The sequence below is a fragment of the Berghia stephanieae genome, chromosome 14 (genome assembly GCF_034508935.2).
Source record: "Berghia stephanieae isolate SIO BIC M18660-M18661 chromosome 14, UCSD_Bste_1.3, whole genome shotgun sequence".
NCBI lineage: Eukaryota > Metazoa > Mollusca > Gastropoda > Nudibranchia > Aeolidiidae > Berghia > Berghia stephanieae.
In genome coordinates, this window is record NC_088373.1 from 28,419,789 (window position 1) to 28,444,595 (window position 24,807).

The 24,807-nt window shown below is 37.2% G+C and overlaps 1 protein-coding gene across 3 annotated transcripts in view; it reads left to right on the forward strand.

Moving 5' to 3' along the window:
* The window catches only part of LOC144959442 (uncharacterized), a gene marked incomplete at its 3' end in the record, with an annotated part of 56,529 nt that extends 32,191 nt beyond the window's left edge, over window positions 1–24,338 (forward strand). For all 3 annotated transcript variants that reach the window (XM_078892030.1, XM_078892031.1, XM_078892029.1), the window contains 5 exon segments: window positions 18,337–18,758; window positions 19,170–19,313; window positions 20,127–21,518; window positions 22,466–22,735; window positions 24,213–24,338. In XM_078892030.1, the coding sequence (XP_078748156.1) occupies window positions 18,407–18,758; window positions 19,170–19,313; window positions 20,127–21,518; window positions 22,466–22,735; window positions 24,213–24,338 (2,284 nt within the window).
* Window positions 24,339–24,807: the final 469 nt, after the last annotated feature.

A 24,807-nucleotide genomic window follows, 5' to 3' on the forward strand; every position in this document is an offset into this window, starting at 1 on the left:
TTGCAGCTACTACTACTACTACTACTACTACTACTACTACTACTACTACTACTACTACTACTACTACTACTACTACTACTACTACTACTACTACTACTACTACTACTACTACTACTACTACTACTACTACTACTACTATCGCTGTATTATTATTGTTGTTGTTGTTCTTAATACTACGAATTGTGATCCTTGCAATCTAATAATATATAAACAAACCACGCCATGCTATCCATGCTATAAAAGCGGTTCCTGTATGCACACAACATGGGAGACTCAGTGGTGCCTCCCGTTAAATCATTAGTGAGAGGCGTGCGCACGCTGAGGGGGAAAGGGGGGGGGGGGGGGCAGTAAGCTGACACTGCTGTTTTGATCGAATCTTGACATCCCATAATTTATTCGTTTTGTCATTTATTTATTTATATATTATTTAATAATTTTTGAAACTAATTCTTAAAATGTTTCAAGTTATCTCGATCTTTTAGTCACATGTCATGAAAATTAATTACCCCTCCCCAACCCCTAATTACCCCCCCCCAACCCCCCCCCCCCCCCCCCAAAGATTTATGAATATCTCTCTCTCTCTCTCTCTCTCTCTCTCTCTCTCTCTCTCTCTCTCTCTCTCGTATCTATCTGTCGCTTCCCTTCCCCCCCCCCCCCCCCCCTCCTATGGTTTGTCTATCTCCGTCCACCGATCTAATCTTTTTTTCTTTTTAACTCACACAACCCTAACACCGACTATATCCGTCGTTTACCGGGTCACTTTTATCCATATCCCTTTTAATTACCTACATTTTTCTGAGACAAATTATAGGCGTAGTATCAAAACTAATGATTTTCATTTTTACACGTTTATGGTAGTTGAATAAAACTGTATGCACGTGCTCATTTTTAAAACATTCTTTTCCAATTTTGAAAAGTAGCAAAAATCTCTAGGATTGAGGAGGATGAAAAAAAAAAATTCTGATTATCTTTTACGATTTAATTCTAATTTTAGCCACACTTGTAGCCCTCGTCTCTACTCGAGCCAAGATCCTTGTGCAGTTCTGACAAGCACTTGAATGTCTACCTACATACACACATTATTAAAAAAACACAAGAGACCAAGCAGTCATTTGGTTTGGTGTAAAGAGCGCGGCTATTTTATGAGAAAAATAATGGCCAAAATAACTCGTCCTTCAAATATCGATTGATTAAAATGATCCTCATCTTGTCAAATATTCCTAAACCTGGGACTTCTGGAGTTTGATATTATTATTATTTTTTTTTAGGACAATCGCTTGATATCTTAAGGACGGGTTTTTTTTTTTTTTGGTCAAAATTATTTTTAAAACGCGGTTTTGTTGTTGTTGGTGGTTTTTTTTTTTTTTTTAACAGAGTAGTCACATGTCTTCCTTTGAATTTTAGCAGTTGGAAGTGTTCATTGGTGGAAACTGTGATTCACTCATGGCGTACTAAAAGAGTTATAGGGCTATGGATCCACTGCATCGTTCTGGTATTATAGTGATAACAAAGAACTGGGGGAAGTGCTAAAGCAGCAAGTCTTCAGAGGAGAAACCTCCTTCGAACAAGTGTTTCGGGCGGGAATATAACTTCTTGTACTCTCAAGGACGACCTAGCTCATGACTATGTGCAACAATGATAACGGAGATGAATGTAACGGCTTTAAAAAAATAATAAACACGTAATTGACTGAGTAAGGGATTAGAGCCCGATACGTGCCGTGTTTTGTATTTTGTCCTCCTTTTTTTACTTTTATTTAAGAAAAATTTTTTTTGAAGCTTTTGCATTCTTGCAATAATTCTTCTTTTTCTATTTATCTATTTATTATTATTATTATTATTATTATTATTATTATTATTATTATTATTATTATTATTATTATTATTTGTTTTTTTTTTTTTTTTTTTTTTTTTTTTTTTTTTTTTTTTTTTTTTTTTTTTTTTTTCCAGAGCCCATTGTGTCGATAGTTTATCCCGGTTTCTATAACATGATTATTATACTTGATCAGCCAAGCCCTAGCAAAGTTATTTTTATATTATTTAATTGCTGTCTAGTATTAGCGTTTACTATCTTTTTCCTATGTGTCACTCTACATTCACACAACCCCAACATGCTCTCTGCCACGAGGTAGGGGAGGCCTACTCCAAAAATAGCACGACCATTATTTCCTCCATGAGCACGACAGACACACAAACACACACGCGCGCGCGCTCACACACACGCACACACACACACACACACACACTCACACACACACACACACACACAAGCAACTCTACGCTAGCGCCACACCAATAACCCAATGACCCAGATTCTCATTCTGTACGTTTCCCCCTCTCCCCTCACCTCGCTTCATCTAATTCCATCTCCCCACTGTATGTCGTGTCCTTGGGGTCGATAAACATACTCCGCGCGCGGTACCAACTAGTCAAGTTTATATCGATTTAACTTTTTACTTTTCTTTTTGTTTTAATTCTATTATCGTTAAATCTGCACTTTTTTTATACTGCACTCCCGTGTCACGACAAGACTTTATTTATTTTTTTTTTTTTTGGTACCCGAGACCACACTACATATAGACGGGAAACTCCGGTGATGGGTATTTAATAAGAAAGAATGCGTATCTAGGTCAAGGACGATGTGGGTAATCCTCCTCGCGCTCATAGTTTGCTTGGTAGTTATTATTATTATTATTATTATTATTATTATTATTATTATTATTATTATTATTATTATTATTATTATTATTATTATTATTATTATTGTCATCGTGAACCGGACGCCAGTCTATCGCAAAGATAAAAATTTCCAGCTCCTGGCCTCATGGCAATGGGCGACTAGAAAATGCATTAAAAAAAAAAATATATTTTGAAACACATCAGCGATTTTTTACGTTATTCAAGGCACTGCCATAATTCCTCATCCCACCCCTCCCGTCACCACTTCCTTTTTCTCCGCCACTCAACCCTGTGACATATTAGGCGTTTCTTTTGTTACAAACGTTATGCTAGAACGAGAAAGAACAAGATAAACTACAATATCCATTCTACTGCTGCTTTTTTGTGATATTGTACTGCTAATGCGAATAATGCTGCTGCTGCTCCTCCTCCCCCTACTACCACAACTACTACTAGTACAACAACAACTACATACTACTACTACTACAGCTGCTGCTGCTGCTGCTGCTGCTACTACTACTACTACTACTACTACTACTACTACTACTACTACTACTACTACTACTACTACTACTACTACTACTGTTGATGCTGACATCAAATTAGAGACATTGGCAACTCATTTCAAACGCAGTCTGTTCCCCCCCCCCCCCCCCCCCCCCCCCCCCCCCGTCTTGTCTCTTCTCTTCTGTTTTATAACCTTTAAGATGATTACTATTACTATAATTATGAATACGGTGTGCCTAATACACATCGACACACTGCCATCAGTGCTGCCAAAGCCTTCTTTTTTTCTAATTTTTCCATACTACGTACTGCTATTATTATTGTTATGTTCTTTTTATGGCTTGCTAGCCTTTGACTTACTTTTTCTGGTCGGCGATGCATGCAGGAAACCTCTGACACTCGTCTATATCTCGGTCGATCTCTCTCTCTCTCTCTCTCTCTCTCTCTCTCTCTCTCTCTCTCTCTCTCTCTCTCTCTCTCTCTCTCTCTCTCTCTCTCTCTCTCTCTTTCTTGTAGTTTTGTATGGTTGCTTTCAAAAGATTATATTTCATGCCAGACTGTTTTATTATCTAGGTTATATTCTTTATCTTCTTCTTAACCATTACCTCGATTTATCTCGCGCAATGACGATACAGTTATCGTTATTGATTCCATGCCGATTTTGTCTTTTATGTTTAGACCTATAACTTGATACAGGGTTCCCAATATTGTGATGGACAGAGCACTCGTGTACGTGCATGCAGACGGGAGGTTTATTTCTGATCCTTCTTTTTGTAACCCACCTGCGATTGGATCGCAAGGTCTCTTACAAGTATCCGAAAGTATTTTGTGATATAGGACATTGTGAAAAGAAATGGTTGCTTTCTTTTTAACGCCACCGAAATCGCGATTAATTCGGACTCTAAGAATGGTCATGGAGGACTTCTGAGGACTGGAATTGACCGAGTTTTGTTGTGGCCCCCAGGAAATGTTTCATTCCAAAATTAGTCAAGATAACATCAGCTTGTTGAAAACGTATGAAGCCCGAGACTTCATTTTTAAAATGACCCTTATCAATTTCATATGCGATTATCTCTCATATTCTCAATTGCACATGCGCAATGATGGTTGTTGTCATTATAATCATCGCTAATGTTATTTATTATCCTGTTTATCGCTAGTGACCTCTTGTGTATTAAACTTGTAAATTTGTACTCTGCCCTCGGTGTGTGTGTGTGTGTGTGTGTGTGTGTGTGTGTGCATTCTCTGCACAACTGACAGTTATATTAAAACACATGGACACACAACTTATGGACAGAATTACAGATTTATATTTATTTGATAAACGCATTCACCTGATACGAGAATCGGGTCAAATTTCTGGCCACTCAATATTTAAAGCGCTTTGTCTGTGTTGGTAAAAATAACCATGTAGTTGTGACGAATTACCAGTGGTCTAGGATCTGTTTTCTATCTTTGACCACAGTCGGTCACCCGGGTCATTTTAATCAATCGATATTTGAGGGACGAGTGTTCTAGTCAAATCTAAAAAAAATAAAATAATTATTGTTTTTTTTTTTTTTGTTTTGTTTTTATCACAGTAAGGCATGTGGCAGGTGTAGTCTAGAATGGAACTCATTGCTTTCGTTTTTTACGCCTACCGCATCAAAACGGATATAAAATCGTAAGTTTTAAATGCTAAAAGATGTAATCGTAAAGTAATAAATTTTTATTAAATTCTGGTTAATCTTGCTTGTTTTATTTGAGGACAATCGATACAGTTTGTAGTTTGTAAAAGTGACAGGAACCAACATCTAATATATCTGGTCAGGTCGATTAATTTTTTTGAACTCTTAAGATCACATTGTGACAACTGGTTCAACCCGATTTAATACCGTTATAAGACGAAGGGTCTCATGTCAGTCATGGTATAAAATACTGTCGGCCCTGGCTGGAACCAGTGGCGCTTCGCTGTAGCATTGTCTAGACTTTGTATCCACCTCTAGTGTGGTCATTGACCTTTACTAGGCGTTTATTTATAGATTTTCTATCATTTATTCTTGTCGATTTATTTAGAAATGCACTTTACAAACTCGCGCGCGCTTGGTCTGCTGGACTCAATAATATTATAATGTCAAGCTTCTGTTTCTTTGAAAGAAAAGTTTGATGCATTCATTTTTAATTTTTTTTTTTTTTTAATGCTATTTTAAGCCTCTCGTTGCCATGGCGTTAAGTATAGCATTGACTAATGGCAATGTTATTTCTACATTTTCTGGTTTAATGATGACGGTGATGAAGAATAATCGTGTAACATTGTATTTGATTGGGTGAATTGAGCAGTTGGTCAGTTCCAAGGCACTTGAGGGCTGAGGGCAATAATAACCAAAAATGTATGGTAAGTTGAAGGTGAAGATGGCGGGTGGTTGGATGGGAGCATCACCCTTGAATCATATACCTATGATGTTCGCATGGGTGTAGGATCCGATAGTGATGTCGTTTCTTCTTCTCTTTACTAGCCTATCCTGCTTCTTTGGTTTGTGATTGTATTTTTGACAGGGGATATTTTTTTTTTCTGTAAATCTTCTGCCTGTTTGTTCTTGGTTATTTATAATTTAGCTTATGATATCTTTAGGTTATGATTTTGATTTACATTTGTACTATTTTTGTTAGATTGCTTGTTTTTTTGTTTCAGCGGTCTCTCATATAACCTCAACTGTGTTGGAAGAGACCTAAAGCAACAAACAAACAAAAAAAAGGTGAAGATGTCACCTTGTTGGGTTTTCTATCGTGACAAGAGAAAAGGACTGTCGTTTCATTAATACCACCGTTTGTTAGCACTTTTCTTAATCGTCGTATGGCTCATCCGGACGGACATGATCAATAATACATGTTAAGACGATGCGTTCCAATTTGTCTTCGAAGTTCCGGGTTTAAATATATATGTTTTAAAATAAGTTTTGGGCAGTTTTGTGCGTGGTCAAAGTTAAAAAGGCGATTATCCAGCTCAACAGAAAGTCGAGTAATGGTATATAGGATTAGTTGCTGGTATACCTAGTCGTCTTTGGTCATACTGCAGTGTGATCGAATCGAGGTGGAGTGACCTAGCGGTCGTTGACTTTCTCCCGGATTCCGTTGATTTCACGAGGTGTATTTTTGTAGTATATGATCGATGTTTGGTCAAGAATTCCGAATCAATTAGAGTGTTATTTTGTCGCACATAAATATGTACGCGCGTGTTTGTGTGTATAGATAGTATGAAGTTGACGCACTCAGGTCTTTGTTATTGCTTTTTGCCATCCGCGTTTATAAGTAATTCTCACTAAACTGTATTAACCCGGATGGCAATGTTGTGAGCTTCTTAGCCAACCGCATACGATCTTTACTTCTTATGTGATATTTCGGTGAACACGGAACAACAATAGCCGTTGGCGGGCACCACAGAATAATTATTATTCTGTGGTGTGCACGTAATACTTATTCGGGGTAAGATGGGTTTGGGTATGGTTGGGATGTTTGTTGAAACGTTCGGGTTTCCTTGTCAGTTTCTTTTTGGATCCTGTTTTAAGGATCAGTGACTTCAGCTGTCATGTGTACGTAACGGACGCGACTGATGAAGGGATGCGTGAGTAACTTTCTGTCTTTATCGCGGTGGTTCAAACCCGTCAGTTTTACAGATTTGATTGCTGTATTCATTTATTTATTTATTTATTTATTTATTTATTTATTAAATTATTTATTTATTTATCTATTTATTAAATTATTTATTTATTCCTCTTTTTAAAAAAATATATATTTATAGATTAATTTTTTATATATTAATTTTGCCTAACCTGATGTATAAACGTCATTAGTTTGATTAAATAATTCTCATTAAAGCAGGTTTTTGTATTTTTTGTATCGAGCCCCCTTTAAATAAGTAAGCGTAGTTTTTGTCTCGGAATTTTCAAACTTCACCAATTGCCACGAAGAGGGGATGGAAAATTTTGCGAGCGGGTGAGGGGGATGCTGGATGGAGAGATGAGAAGAAAGATGGGCACGCGTCTTGTTGAAGTGTGAGCGAACGTCAACAGTTCAAGGTTACCGGAACCACTTCACTTGTCTGCCTGCCCCACTGAGTGTTGTTCCTTTGTCAGCAGTCATCGATCTGGCTTGGCTGTACACCTTTTGGTGTGCCCAAATCACGGGGTGGTTCCATAACAATCTAGAGACACTTCACCCAGAAAATTATAGAGAGTACTTTTAGTAGGTAATGACTGACTGCACCCCTAAGTAGTCATAGGGCATTGACTGTGATTTTGGGGTGTATACGAATACTTGGGAACACAATGATTGTGTGTGTGTGTGAGAGAGAGAGAGTGAGAGAGAGAGAGAGAGAGAGAGAGAGAGAGAGAGAGAGAGAGAGAGAGAGAGAGAGGGGGTATTCAGGTTGGTTAAACTTGATTTTTATTATTATTTCTAATCCGGCCGACGAAAGGATCATTTGCCTTTGTTTTTGTCCTTGCTAAACTTTAGTTTTTTGTTTGTTTGTTTTTTTTTTGTTTGTTTTTTTTTTATGAAAGAAACTCTCTGACATTGAGCCACTTTATGCGCTCAAAGTGCTTTACGAGAGGTCCCCAGGAGGACAGCACGTTCGTGAGGCGCAATCACAAAATTTTCGACTGGTAACGCTGTTACCTGTCATGTACTCATTTTACACCTGAAAAGTTCACTTTATTCATCCCACATGGGAAATTTATCTTAAGGATTTAATCCAATGGAAGACTGGAATAACCCAGGCGTCAGTCGCAATGCAGCAAATTAAATTGAGCTCGGGCGAGGTGACTTACTCAAGGCCACACCGCGCAGCGGCGGGTTATCAAACTCGGTGCTTTTCGGGTACGAAACAAAGATCGTACCGCTGAGCCGCGCTGTCCCAAAAGGTGAGAGAATGTGAGAAAAGATATCTCTCCCTCCTCTCGGACCGGGACTCGAACCAGGAACCTACAGGTCGGACGACCCATGCCATATCAGTAGACCACAGAGCCTCACAAAGCTGTGATGTAACTTTGGTACTCACAACACGACCTAAATCACGTCCAATATAAAAGGCAGCCCTCTAAAATTCACCCTGCACACCACATGCTATTCCTACCAGATTTGCGCCCAAATTCGCCCCCCCCCCCCCCCCCAACCTCCCCATTTCATCACTGTACAAAAGCAATGACTTAACCAGAAAAAAAAGTGAACTTGCGCCTAACTGGCTGCATAATGCGTGATAAGTAATACTCTGCTCCATTACCATCATCAGATTTTTGAAAAGTAGATAGGAAACCATCATAGTACAAGACATAACCCGTGTTATGTACCACGGATAATGTAATTTTTAAATATTTTTTTTTAAATATATAAAAGACTTTATTTTATAAAAATGATTACCATATATTGTTTTGAAATTTACCGTCCCAAGTTTTTTTTGGTGTTTTTTTGTTTGTTTTGTTTTGTTTTGTTTTTTGTTGTTTTTTTTTCTTTCTTTTCACGCGGAAAGCCTTTTGCATTGAATGGCCGTGACCCAGTTTTAATATGCCAGCTGTTATCTTCAGTATTAATATTATTATTATTATTCCCCCCCCCCCCCCCCCCCCCCCCTGCTGACTTAATATACCGTAACCGATTTTTCCCCCTTTCCTATCGATGTATAATTTTTTTTTTTCATCATGATTATTTTATGTGATTTCAGTTAAGATAAAGGAAAAGAGGGTGGGGAGAGATAGATAGATAGATAGATAGAGAGAGAGAGAGAGAGAGAGAGAGAGAGAGAGAGAGAGAGAGAGAGAGAGAGAGAGAGAGAGAGAGAGAGAGAGAGTGTTCTGGTTTCTAAAATTAGAAATTTGCTTCGAGAAATGGGACGTATCTATTTTTAAGACCCCGAGCGAGCCCTGACCCCGAGGGTTTATTTTGAATTGGTTGTGTTTTTTTTTAAAGATAAGGGAAACGAGAGAGAGAGAGAGAGAGAGAGAGAGAGAGAGAGAGAGAGAGAGAGAGAGAGAGAGAGAGAGAGAGAGAGAGAGAGTGTTCTGGTTTCTAAAATTAGAAATTTGCTTCGAGAAATGGGACGTATCTATTTTTAAGACCCCGAGCGAGCCCTGACCCCGAGGGTTTATTTTGAATTGGTTGTGTTTTTTTTTAAAGATAAGGGAAACGAGAGAGAGAGAGAGAGAGAGAGAGAGAGAGAGAGAGAGAGAGAGAGAGAGAGAGAGAGAGAGAGAGAGGGGGGGGGGTGATCTTCCAAAGCCAGCATTTACTGCACCACGAAGTGGAGTTCATGCTTACTTAGGAATGGATCCTGCCTACCTTGAGGACATCTGCTTTATTCTTTAATGCGTGTGTGTGTGTGTGTGTGTGTGTGTGTGTGTGTGTGTGCGTGTATGTGTGTGTGTGTGTATGCGCTTGTTTTTGTTGTTGTTTTTTTTGAGTGTGCGTTCGTGTGTTTCCCTCTCGACTTGACTGAGATTTGATTGTCGTGGTGTTGTTGGGGAATGTATTTCTATCAGTATCAGTGATCAATGTACGCTTTGCTGACAAACATTAAAGCTTTGGAACGTGTCCAACTGAACTGTAAGTCATGGTTATAATATAATGGTGACGACCGTGGTGGTGATGATCGTGATGTTATTAATGGTGCATCGCGACTAGGCCTTCAAGTAGATATCCCTCTTGTGTGTAAGTTGAGGAAAATATGACTTATGGATGTGGGTTGAGTTTGTGTGTGTGTGTGTGTGTGGTTTGGGGTGGGTGGGGTGGAATGGGAATGGAAGGGTGTGTGTGTTGGTCGGCTTGGCCAACAAGTTGTAAAAATTCTGACACTCGGACACTTCGAAGAACTCTTAGAAAAAAAAAACAAAAAAAAAACAACTATGAAAATAACAAAACAAAAGAACCCCCCCCCCCCCCCCCCCCCCCCACCCCACAGAAAATAAAAGTTTTTAAAAAGTTAAAAAGAAATCTCAAATTTGATTTTTTTAAAAGTCCAACCATGAGATGTTACATAATCAATGAATAGAAGTAACAGGGATTTTTTTGTTGTTGTTTTATTTATTTATTTATTTATTTATTTTTTGTCTTTGTTTTTTTTTTTTTTAATTATTTTTTTTCTTGGAGGGGGAAGGAGATTAAAAGTATTTTGTGTCATGTAGCTGTCAAACATGCCAGAGAAGAGAATGAACCCGTCGGCCATCTGACCTGTAGGCTAAGGCAACGATCTGACCTGTGTGGTCAACCTCGTGTAATATATGCTTTGTATTGGCCGTGGTGGTGGTGCTGTACTGGTTTACTTATCACTTGGATAGACATTTAATACTGTTATAACAGTTATAATATATGGGAACGGAATACTGATCCTCTTGTACAGTCTTATCTGATTAAGCCAACGGCGCCGGATAAGCCCTTCATAATGTTTACCGATTCAGTTTTGTAGAGTCAAACATGGCCACTTCGGCCTCTCCTCATCCCACCCCTTCCTCTAGCTCCCCGCTACATAAGGGATTCTAAACCAACATTTTAGAGCAGAACGGGTAAGATAATTTATAATTTGCATTACGAATTGACATGTGACCAAATTAATGAAACAAATTAAACTACGTCGTTTAAAATAATAGCAAATTTCAACAAGGTTTCATAAACAGTGGCCGTTGTCGGATGTGGTCTTCTTTCCTTTCTTTTCTTTTTTTCTTTCCCCCTTTACCCTTGTCCAGTCCATTTTAAAGTTGTTTTGTAAGGGGGGGGGGGGGTGGTCTAGTTTTTGTTTTTAAATATTAACCAATGATTGTATTGAATTACATGGTCTAGTCTTTTCGTAAACACTCTCCGTTGTTAGATCAAATCGACCCAGGACAAATTACAAGAATTGTTATAATATTCAAACAACCAAGAAGAATGAAATGATTATAATAATATTATTATTGCCTGACCTTACCTTCACACACACCCCCTCCTTCCCCCGAACCCACTAAGTAAGAATTGTAGAGTGCGTATATTAATTTCTTTTTTTTTTAGGTCACGCGGTTGTGAGTTAATGAGTTATAGTAATACGCCATACTCTGAAAAAAAAAAAAAAAAAAAAAAAAAAAAAAAAAGTCCCCAAAAACACATTTAAAAAAACAGAAAGAGTCCCAGATTGGAGAGAATTTTTTTTTGACAAGGCGATGGTCATTTCAATTGTTTTCTGGCCAAGATTTGGTTGTTAAAATGTGTTTTGTTTGTTCTTCAGACTGTGCGAGAATAGGAAGTATGAGCTTGTAGCATGAAAGTAACTTTTTAGCACCCCTCCCCCTCCTCCTTTTAAAAAGAAAAGGAGAAAATAAAGTAGTAACTAAATAATACTAATTAAAAAAAAAAAAAACCTTAAACAATTATTAACACCACCACCGTCTTCATCATCAGCACTAGAGATTAACAGACAGCACAGTGTTATGTTTTTGATAGTTCATAGAGCAAACACTTGGACTCAGCAAACTGCTAGTCTTTTGATCCTAATCCGTCCTCCTTGCTCTATGATCTGGGATTACAAGTATGTTCTCTCAAGAAACCCTACAATCTAATTGTGACCACACACTGACCACTTCGAATACAAGGCCAACACCGTCTCGACCGACGCCTTATCTCGTCTGTCAGTCGTCGTCCGTCCCCCCCCCCCCCACCGTGCGTGACAGGTCATCACATCTTGCTACATGTGACAACCAGAGAAGTTAACTGGTCTCACCCGAGTTGACCGATCAATAGTCGATTAAATTATAATATATATTATATTAGATTTTTGGCCAATCAAAATACAGGATTTGTGACACACCCTCAAGGCCGCTGTGACAAACGCAGCTTGTTGTTTCCAACAATAGAGAGAATGTAGTTATTACTCTGCTCTTTGTCATTGATTTTAGGCCAAGTCCTTTTAACAGACAAAAAACATTCAAGATTTCATGCAGTTTTGTCACGTTGAGACGATCAATCAAGTGGTCACAACGAGTGAGTAATTTACTCAAACACATATTGATATGTACCAGCCAAAGGGGTGAACACGTTTCATCGCGTAGTCTTAAGTGACTGACCAAAAACCAGTTAACTACACGGGTTTGTCGTGTGATGTTTACATCTGTTAAAAGTCTGTCGTTGTTTTGTCAGCTACAGCTTGTGGGGATTTGACTGAACCGTTTACAATCTACGATCAAACCTTGTTATAACGTCAGGCTTGAGATTTCATGGAATGAAGTGAGCTGGACGCTTTGAAATCAACGCCATCCGTTGATTCCCATCACTGGAAAATAAAAATGAAATATTTAACCCCTTTCCCTATTCCATTAACGTATACATGTGATATGTAGTTTTGCCAGTTGTGCCCGAATATTGTCTTTATAATATTTGGTGTCAAAGTTGGTGGTCATTTTGATACAGAATTACCCATTGTTAAAAGATTTCCTTTTTTTTTTTTTTTGGTCTCAAATTCCTATTTTCTGACATTCTGATTCCACTTTTGGAAAATGAAGGGTTCACTGGTCTGTATTGTCTTCACAAAGAAAGAAATTATGCTCTGCTCATTCCAATGATGATTTAAAGACAAATTAGAAACATTCAAGAATATATGTAGCTGGAATGGGCGTCGATCTCTCTTAATTTACAAACGTTGAAAGTACTCTGTTGTGACCACGTGGTCTGATTATGGAGGAGGGAAATGGGTGGTGTGGTTATAACGCAGTTCCACTGTAAACCAATGCTCGTATTTATTTGTTATTTATCCTTACCGTAATATCATGAGATGGTTTAAGTACCAGCAGATGGTTGTTGCCTTTGTAGAATGACTCATTATCCCATTACTGTAGGTTATGATTGACGTCACAAAGCCTGGCTGCCCTGACTGGGAAGATATCATCGAGTCATCTATCCCATAAAACACTGTCGGAATTAGTTAAAACTGCATAACAATCACTGAACGCTTCATATTTCTCTCTCTCTCTCTCTCTCTCTCTCTCTCTCTCTCTCTCTCTCTCTCTCTCTCCCCCCTCTCTCTCTCTCTCTCTCTCTCTCTCTCTCTTTCTCTCTTTCTTTCTCCCTCTCTTTCTTTCTTTATCTCTCTTTATCTACATATTTGTCTGTCTGTCTCTTGCAGTCTGGTATAAGGCTGACTGTTTGAAGTGTTAGCGTCATCAAGGATAGAAACACAAGTGTAGGCGTCCAGATGACGAGTTTTCTTGACAAAATTTTAAATACGGGCTTGTTTTTTTGTATTTTTGTTTTGTTTTTGTTTTTGTTTTGTTTTGTTTGTTTGTTGTTTTATTTTCTTGTTTGCTAGTTTGATTTTGTTTTGTTTTGTACGATAGAATGATCATTTCATTAATCTGGTGTGCCATTAATTAGTATAGTCAAGTTATTTGATATCGGGTGTGATTCACAAACACACACACACACACACTATGTATATATATATATATATATATATATATATATATATATATATATATGTATATATAGATAGGGAGAGAGAGAGAGAGAGAGAGAGAGAGAGAGAGAGAGAGAGAGAGAGAGAGAGAGAGAGAGAGAGAGAGAGAGAGAGTTGAAAGTTCATCTATTATGTAATCCTCCCCTGTTAATTTATATGTTGATATAGTTTATATTATTATAATATTATATACAATATTCTCGTTATCGACCCACCAAGCAGCGTGACAGCTGATTGCTACAGCTAAATTGGGTAACGTAAACCCTCTAACAAGTTGTCAGTTGCCATTTCACCACAAGGAAGTAATGGAATTACAAAGCATTGCCGAGTATTTTGTGAGACATTTCTGTTTACTTCGATTCAGATTATTATTATTATTATTATTATTATTATTATTATTATTATTATTATTATTATTATTATTATTATTATTATTATTATTATTATTATTATTATTATTATTATTATATATTATTATATTATTATTATTATTATTATTATTATTATTATTATTATTATTATTATTATTATTATTATTATTATTATTATTATTATCATTATTATTTGCATTATTATTATTATTATTATTATTATTATTATTATTATTATTATTATTATTATTATTATTATTATTATTATTATTATTATTATTATTTGCATTATTATTATTATTATTATTATCATTATTATTATTATCATTATTATTTGCATTATTATTATGATTATTATTATTATTATTTTTATTATTATTATTATTATTATTATTATTATTATTATTATTATTTATTATTATTATTATTATTATTACTCACTGGATTTAATTTAGTAATGAGAAAAATATTTTTCAACCTCGCATGAAATAGATGGTTTACGCTTTCAGATTTGTTGGCAAGGGTCCTAGACTGCAGTACTTTGTATTGTTGTTATCGCTATAAGTGTTAACGTGTTCTGGCTGGTGTGTGTGTGTGTGTGTGTGTATGTGATATATATATATATATATATATATATATATATATATATATATATATATATATATATATATAGAGAGAGAGAGAGAGAGAGAGAGAGAGAGAGAGAGAGAGAGAGAGAGAGAGACTTGATTAATTGACTGATAGACTGTCCACACGTTGTGTTGAGGTCAGCTGGGACGTATGACGAGACGATATTGTGTGATATGAACACAATGAGATTGCTCTATCTATGCTCTACAATATCTACCAAAATTGGTGTTGAAACGGTCACCCTAAATGGACTGGCTGTGTGTCTGTCGACCGGTCCCGCCCCCCCCCCTCTCTCTCTCTCTCTCTCTCTCTCTCTCTCTCTCTCTCTCTCTCTCTCTCTCTCTCTCTCTCTCTCTCTCTTTATTATATATATATATATATATATATATATATATATATATTATATATATATATATATTATATATATCCCTCTATCCCTCTATCCCTCTCTCTATCTCTCTTTTTAACTACATATCTGTCTGTCTGTCTCTTGCAGTCTGATATAAGGCTTATTTGAAGTGTTAGCGTCATCAGGGATAGAAACACACAATGACGGATATTTCGCACAACTCATCAACACTGGAAATGTGATATGAATGTCATGCATACTATGACATAATATGTCGGAAGTTATTTTTTGTATTTATCAAAGTGGCAAATTAGGGAGCAGGCACTAGTGTGAGATAATATTTATATGGATTTAGTCATATAATTAAATATTTATGACTTTTTTTTTTCATGTATTTATTAATTTTATATTATTATTATTGTTTATTATTATTATTATTATTATTATTATTATTATTATTATTATTATTATTATTATTATTATTATTATTATTATTATTATTATTATTATTATTATTATTATTATTATTATTATTATTATTATTATTATTATTATTATTATTATTATTATCATTATTATTTTTATTATGGTTACTACACGTTGAATGTCATATTCATCTATTGCAATATATCGATATATAATGGTTATCTTTTTAAAAAGTAGTAACGTCATTTTTTCAAAAAATTCTTAGCGACGTTTTTTTAATGCATCCGAAGACCGAAAGAACTAAACTAAAATTAAACACACACACACACAACTTATGTTATACTGCAGCGTGTTTTGAAAGAAGACTGTTTCACTCATTCAAGACAAATCATTTCAACATATGGGATTATTAGAAGCTAGTGAACAAAATGTGTTCCAACAATGTTGATTGCCCTTGTTTTGTGATCTTCTGACTTGTACTAAATACGAACTGACGTTTTGTTGTGTATTTATCAGATCACTAACAATTTGCTTATCAAAAATAATGATAACGATCATAAACAATTTAATAGAAGAAAAGATAAGAAAACATTCAGGTTTGTGAATCCCCAGCTTGTCAAAAAATGCTACATCCAAGAGTTCCAATCCGTGCTACGTTTGAAGATACATTTTATCAATAGTATTATAGTTGAAGGGAGCAAACATTTTCTGACCTGATTGGGGTTTTCCACTACATACCATAGTGGCCAGGGAGGCTCTTACGGTGTCTTCTACCCACATATATCTGTTTTCCAACTTGCTTTCTATCATTGCCTTGGAATGGGATGATTACTTGCCGGAGAGAGAAACGATTAAATGTGAGTTAGAGTAAATCATCTCTCGATTACGTACTGTGGTGTTTTTGTTTTGAATACCATGACTTGTAAACATTTGAGTAAACATTTTTAGTGGTGATTATGCTTGTCTGGAAAAGACTCTCGGGTGATTTCAAACTTAATGCACTTAAAGTAATCTACTTCTGTTCCATTGGTTCAACCAATCCCCTGCATTTGCTTTTTCTCATAAGATTGTGATTATAAATCTAGAATTCTTTTACTATCCCAATATCTTTTTTTTTTTTTTTATTGCTCTTGTATTACGTTAATGTTTGTCACAAAGGCCGTAAAATCCTTAATAATAAATACTAGTTATCTGACCTAATTTGAGTGAAGATAGGCTGACTAGAGCAAGAGAGCTATGAGACAATAACAAAGCAATCCCGCGTGTTTCAGGTTGTTTACAAAAGGTGAAGGTTAACCCAAATCGTTGGGATCTCCCCAGGTAATTACGGTTGTGGCTGTCATTGCTGTTGGCTTGGTAATTATTATCAACACAAGGGCCTGCTGCTTCACTCACCTTTCTGTTGGCTTGTCTTGGCTTTGGATTCGCTCGCCCCCCCCCCCCCCCCCCCCCCCACCCTCTCTCTCTCTCTCTCTCTCTCTCTTTCTCGTTCTCTCCCTCTCTCTCTCTCTCTCTCTCTCTCTCTCTCTATCTCTACCCCTCTCTCTCTCTCTCTCTCTCTCTCTCTCTCTCTCTCTCTCTCTCTCTCTCTCTCTCTCTCTCTCTCTCTCTCTTTCTCGGATCTAAATGCTACCAGTCAATTATAATAATTGCCTTGTAAAAAAAAAAAGTTGTGACTTAACATAAAATAAAATTGGTCAGTCTTTTTTGCCTACAGGAGTGAGATTGAGGAGGTAATTGACATCCTATTAAGTGTTGTTTAAGAGAGGTGGAAGGGTGGAGGCAAATTAAGAGAGAAAGAGAGAGAGAGAGAGAGAGAGAGAGAGGAGAGAGAGAGAGAGAGAGAGAGAGAGAGAGAGAGAGAGAGAGACTACACAATAATAATCATATTATTATCCAGGTTGTCATTATCTAGCAATGACTATCCCGCACAAATCGTTGGGCCTCTTTTTCGCTCACGAAGTGCCCGAATTCGCGTCAAAATATGGGACGAAGCCGTTCCGTACATGCTATTTAAAAAAATTAATTACGACGCTGTTTATCGATGAATATGACTGAAAATTGGCACACAGTTAGAAAAAAGGTCATTTTAGATTATGTCAAGCGACAAAACTCGTGCGATTACCAGAAGACCGTTAAAAATAGATTTTTACTCTTTGGAGTAAAATATTTCTAAAACTACCGGGCCTGGAGGTTTTGTCGCTGACAAGGTAATACATGAACATTTCTTCTTTTTGGTTGTAAAATTTCATATGAATATGACGAGTACTTTTCCCATATTTTACAAAACACCATCCTAATTTGCTCTAAGTTTCAATCTTTTAATCCACTTATTACGCAAGATACAACCAAAGGTCGAAAAAAAATGCCGAAAAAGCGTCCCATATTTTCGCGTTTTTTTCCTCTTTGCGGGTCATCCAAATAAATGACACCTTTGAAACTGCATAACTTGTTTATTTATGAATGGATTTTCACAATTCAAAAACATTTTTACTCAGTGGAGATAGGGCTTTGGTTTTAGACAAAAATTTTCCTCAAAAAGAGAAAAAAACATTTTTCATAGTCATTGCTACATTATCGTTGACTGCTGTATTCTATCAGGATATATGATAATAATATCTGCTACACAAACTCTGGGTGGTTTTCCAGACCACCTATAGTGGGCAGGGAGGTGCTTACTGTGTCTTCTATTCCCCTTTATCAGTTTTCCAACAGGCTTTCTGTCTTTGACTTGGAGTGAGATTATTTACTTGGTTTTGTCCTGGCCCTAGCCGGACATCCTGGAGGGAAACAGTCAACTGTATCACTGTGTTTTGATGCCTGACATTAAACAGTATAATATTATACAGAAGGGGGGAAGAAAGAAAAAGTAATATCATCTTCATTGAATCACAAACATCCTAATTTCTATTTTAAACTCTTTTCCCACAGGGTACCAATACCTGCAATCATGTGACTAAGGGCTCAGTACAGCGAGGACATTTCTGTACCGCCTCACACAATGGGCTGGGCCAACGAAAAGAAGATATTTGCCGCTGACGTTGACAACCTGAAGAAGAAGAACAAGTGCAAGAAGTTCCCAGATGAAGACGATGACTACTACGATGAGGACGATGAATTTGGGGACAGTGGAAGTGAGGTTAGCGGCTATGCCAATGGTCGCAATGGCCACCCTCCTGATGGTGGATATGGATGGGTGATTCTGTTTGCTGCCTTTGTACTCAACCTGATTGTGGATGGGATCGGATTCTCCTATGGCACTGCCCAGCAGGATTACATGGAGATCTTCAATGCCACTTTCTCGGAGGTGTCGCTGGTTGGATCGTCCCTCACTGGGAGTTACTTGATTGTTGGTTAGTAGGAAGGTTGTCATTTTTTATTTTTTATTGATGGTGCTGCTACTCTTGTTGTCGTTGTTGTTTGTAGGCTTTGTTCAATTCAGATGTTTTAGATACTATTGTTTGAGATCATGAATGGGATACAATTTGCCATGTCACTTTGTCAATTGAATTTCTTTGAGCATTCATTCAAATTAAAAGGTAGAAAAATTAAAATTTAGCTCTCAAAAATGTTTTATGCTAATCTTAAATGATTTAAGAATATACAATAAAAATGTTCAGTTTCCCTCACATACAAATAATTGACGAAAATAAGCGTTTTTACACTTTAAAATGTATTGACGCTTTCTGGAATTAAAAACATGTAAAATAGACTAGGTTTAATTTTAATCCATCTTTCTTCATTTTTCTCCTACCCCAATACAGGGCCGATCGTGGGTGCGATGTGTTTTCATCTGGGTTTGAGGAAAGTGACAATTTTGGGTAGTTTGGTAGCGATGGTAGGATTTCTCCTCAGCGCATTTGCCAAAAGCTTGGAGATGCTGATTCTCACCTACGGCATCATCGGAGGTAAGTCTGGAATAGATTGAAAAACAAAATCAAAAAGTGATTTAAATTGAATGTTGTTGGCTTTAGGTTATCACTTGAACGGGGGAATGATTGCTCTACAGTAAATTTTATTTCCATGGGAATCGGGAACCTCTGCAATTGGGGTGAAATCCCAGGGAATGGAATTTTCTCTATAAAGTTAACACCTCTAATTTGGACAAGGGAAAAAATCATCTGAGCCTGACGCTTGACACTCGTATTGAAGATATTGTTGCAAGTTTCCTGAATTCTCCGCCTCAAAGTTTATGAACAATGTAAGCAGAAAAGGAACATCCAATTAAAAGTTGTCGTTACACATATGGCCATAACAAATTATATACACTCAGCACGTGTACTTAGACTGAATGCTTACTACATTGCCTTTTGTCTTATGAGGTGTAAAATATGTCCAGTACATTTACAGTCAAATTCAAGGGGGGTGGGACATTGCATTGACCCCCAAGTCTATGCATCTTGCCTAGCCAGATGTGAAAATAACCTTCAACGTAAAGGTGTAAAGGATGGAGCTAATGTCGTTTGTGAGCAATTGAAGATGCATTCCTTTCTTTTTTAAAGGTGTCGACAAATATGTGTGCCCTTTGACATCACTTGGAATGTCTCAAGTTTAGTTTAAATTATGTCTTTCATTGATATACACTACGGATTTGATTGATATAAATGCTGGAAAACTGTTTTTTGGCAGAATGCCCAATTGTATTTTACTCATAAAATGTTTGCATAGATTTTCTTGTTTTGTTTCTATTGAGATTATTTCCTTTTCTTTCATTTCTACAGGAATTGGTCTGGGAATGATGTACCTGCCCTCAATTGTGTGTGTCAGCTACTGGTTTGAGAAGAAGTTAGCTGTGGCTACTGGCATAGCTGTTTGTGGCTCTGGGGTTGGTCAGTTTGTGTTCCCTCCCCTAGGCGAATACCTCATGACAGAATATCAGTGGCATGGAAAGCACATCATTTTCGCTGCCATTGTCCTCCATGGCGCTGTCTGTGGTTTCATTTTCCGGGAGCCTGATCGCTGGAACCGTCAAAAACACAAGCAGTGCCGTCAGAAAGTGGAGATAGAGCGTGGAATCATTATGAAGGCTCTTATAGAGGACAAAAAACGACAGAGAACAATTTCAGATGGATCACTGGATAACTGTGTCATCACCACCACTAACCGCCTGATTAAATTAGAGCCTTCTCTGTTCCATTGCAAAAAGGACCAGGCCTTTCGTAAAATGCTGCGACAATTGGGGTACAGTTTCCAGAGCTTGGCCGTCTCCAAAACCAGCTTGCAGCCATCAAATCAACAGGTGCTTATGGAGGCTCTGCATCAACAGCAACAACAGCAAAGACAACAGCAAAACGGGAGTGTCACTTCAGCAAATAATTCACCTCTGGCTGCAGCGTCTGGCCAGTTGCAGAAAAGGAATTCGTCTCCTGATTTCAACAAGGTTGTAATGAATGGTTCTGCTACGACAGATCAACTTGCATCCTTGAACGGATTTGTGTCTCGGTCTAATTCGGTAAAGTCAGCTTCCAACAGTAGCGGGGTGGTGGTTGGAGGTGTAATGATGAATGGAGGCTTGCCCATTCTGACAAAGTGTAGTGGTGGTAGTGCTAGTTCAAACAGTCCTGTTAAATGTTTTACCAAAACTAAAAGCTGCGACGCTCTTGCTCTGGCAGCACAGCAGCAACAGCAGCAGCCTTATAATATGCTGATTAAGAAAATCATGACTGAAAGAGTTCGTTCAAATTCAGAGTGTACAGGAGGAACAACACATACACACCTGCATACGTCCGGCCCTACAACCAACAATGGCAGTTTGCCACTCGGATCTTCACCGGCTCTTCCTGTTGGAAGTTTGGATATAAGTATTCAGGAAATTCCCGCAGATGAGGCAGAAAACGTGGTCGGAAGCTGCTACACGTCAAATACGTCCCTGGCCACAGACATTTCCAATCAATTTGCTAGGGACTACGTTCCCAACTCATCACAGAACTCTTTTGTTACAACATACATGATGAGTGAACAACTGGAGGCGTCCATCAAGGAGATGGATCGGATTGAAAAGAGGAACAAGTCCAAACTGTGGCGTGCCTGGTACATGATAGTGGACATGGTCAAGCTGATGTGCCGACCTGTCTTTTTCATCTTCCTCTTGTCCAGTTTGTTTACATTGCTGGGTGAGTAGAGTTTGTATCTAGTTCTGTGGGTTTTGGTGGAGTGGTATGCACGTCCCTGGTTCTGAATGAGTGCCTGGCTGGTAACAAATTGTCTCCTTTGAAAATGAATTGTAATAACCTTTGAGGTGTCATGTCTCAACCTTTTAGTTAAGTGTTACTGTTGGCTCTGGAGCCCTTTAAGTGTTTTGCATACATTGAGTGGATTTTGCACAATGTTTAAAGCTCAAAATATACGTGATCCTTCGTAAATGGGGGCCACTACAAAATGAAGAAGAAGAAGAAACTCAAGTTTTTCTGCCCGACAAATGGTTCAGGATGATATTTTGTAGGCAAATTTTAAAATTTATTTTTACTTCTTATATTTCCCCCCTCCTTATTTCTGTCATTATCATATTCATGTAACGTGTAGATACAAGTATTTATATTGTAATGCTTAAGTACCTCTCCCCCTTTTTTTTAAGGACTTGTTTTGTGCCTTAAGGGCCAAGAGACACGAGACTGGTCTTGGTTCTACTTTATGCTCCATTCTCCTTGTCTAAATAATTTTTTTTATATCTCGCGTATCTCTTGTAATATTATATTTTGATCATTCTGTTGTTTTCCTTTTACTGGTGCAGAAATTATATAAAAGCTTGGTACTGTATATCCCTTAAAAATAAAAAATAAAGAGAAAATTCTATTTTGATGAGGCAAAAACTGCCAGTAACAGAAAAAATATGAAGTATCTCTCCAGAGCCTTAAACCAGTGACAGTTTAATTTAAGGGTTAGGTGTCTCATATATCACCATCAGTTTGCTCTCTCTGTATGAGTCTGCATTCAAGTTTTTGGATTTTTAAATTTCCTTTTTGTTTAAAAATTCTATTGCTATGACTTAGACTAATTGGATAAGTTATTTATTGCAATTTCTGTATTTTATAATTAAAATATTCTTTTTTTCCTACATCAGCCTATTACATCCCGTATTACTACGTCCCCAATTTGGGCATGAATATCGGGATGCAGCGACTGGATGCCGACTTCCTGCCTTCCATCATCAGCATTACATCCACTATGGGCCGTCTCATTGTGGGATGGCTGGGCGATAGACCTTGGATCAACCCTCTCTATCTCAACAATGGGGCCTTGCTGTGTGCGGGCTTGTGCTGTTTTCTTCTCCCTTCTTTCAAGGCCCCAGAATTGCTTTGTGTCATCACAGCTATTCTTGGATTCTGCTTGGGTAAGTCGGTCTATCTTCACTTCAACAGTTTTAGACTGGGTGGGGTTCTTGACCTCCCATAGTGGGCTGGGAGGCACTTACTGTATCTTCTATACCCTTTTATGTTTTCCAACTTGCATTTTTCTTTGTCTTGGAATGAGATCACTTAGTTTTATCCTGGCCCTGCATGGATATACTGGCTGGGAGGGAAACAGTCAAATGTATACTTAGAGTTTTGGGAGACTATTTTTTTTGTCTTCTAAATCCTCTGTTATTCACTGTATTATTTTTGTTTTATATATAAATATTTGTAAACATTTGAGTGTGTTCCTCTTAATGGGGACATGTGCTTGTGTCAGGATGAGACATTTAGGTGATTGCAAACTAAGTACACTGACTGGGTACTCTTCGATTCGAATTCTGTTCCCCATTTGAACTAATTCCTCTTTGTCTTACTCTTTCTTGGGTGCTTTAATTGTAATCCTAGAACTTTTTACTATTTTTACTGGCGCTGATATGACCTAAATGTGTTGCAAGTGCTGTAAAACCCTTAAAAACAAAACACAATATCCAACTGATGATTTGGCCTACTTTAGCTCTTAACCCACCCCGTGGTATACATAAATCTACCACAATTTGATGTAAAACTTCACCTTGTCATGATTTCTATGTTTTGTGGATAGATTGAACCATGTCCAAGGCGATTTCATTGCATATATTTTCTCACTTTCATCTTGTGATGTTTGTGTTTTTTCTTGCAGGTTGGTTTTTATATATAAATATAATTTATGATAAATTATTTCTGTTTTTATGTTTGGTGTTATAGTCAACTATGTGAGATCTGTTATTAAATTACTTAGGAATGTGAAAATGTTGGAATGACAATGAATGAAATCATTTTGACAATGACACAATAGATAATGCCTGTTACCAGGAAGGGGAATGGATGTCATATAAATCTAGGCCTGGCCTGGTTTCCAGTCTACTACACCAGATTGCATCTCCATCCATTACCGATCTGGCTTTCACATGGGCTCACACACGCACTTATGCTTTTTATATTTAGGAAAATAAAAGGATTTGTAATTGTTCACTAGATTGCATTGGTCACAAAGAGTTGGAAATCTTGTTGGACATTCAATGTGTATGAAAATATCCGATGAAAAACAATATCTGGCTTATAACACTGGTATTAACAGTAAAATCATTCTCGACTCTCTGAGTTACAGCATGTTATTGTGGTAAGATAAAAGCACTGTTGTAAGATTTGTAAGCCATTGCTTTATACAGTCACATAAATTTTTAATTATTTTTTAAACTTCTCAATCTAAAATGTGCTTGTATTCTTGTGAATTGATTGTTCACCATGTCTTTGTGACTATGCGTATTTTGTGTGAATTAAAAAAAATTCTAGATAGACAGAATCTCATGACTTTGTCCAGGAGTTGTCAGTTTGTTCATTTTGATGATAACATTTGTTTTCCTTCATAATCCCCAGCCGTGTTTGTTGCCTTGAGGTCAGTCCTGTTGGTGAAATTCCTTGGCGTTGAGCTCATCCCCAAATCTTTCGGTCTCCTGTGTCTTGTCATGGGTATCGCTGCCTTTGCTGGAAACCCAATGGCAGGTGAGTCATTTGTTTTGTTGCTTTATATTGTGGATATATGCTTCCTTGCCTGGGGAAAAAAACATGGATAACATGCAAACCGAAGTTCCACGCTATAAACAAAAATGTCGCCATTTTTTTTTCTTAGTTTGCAGGGTATTGGCATTGCCATCTCCAGATGTTCATTAAAAATAAGGAACTAGGTTAGATTATTGAAATCTTAAAAGAAGGTGCCTTGACGATCAGAAATAGAAGATTGAGAAACAAATCAATGCGCTGGAGAGTAGAGTGAACTTTCTTTCAAATCCTTGCTTTTCTCAGCTAGACATATGTATGAAGAGTAGATTGCCAAAACTTGTTACGTTTTGAAGGGGAGGGGGGGGGGGGGATGTTTTAAAAAAAAATTGAAATGATTTTTATTTTAAGACTATTAATCTTATTGCTTCTTTAACAATTTGTACATTTGGCACTTTTTCACTCACAGGCGAAC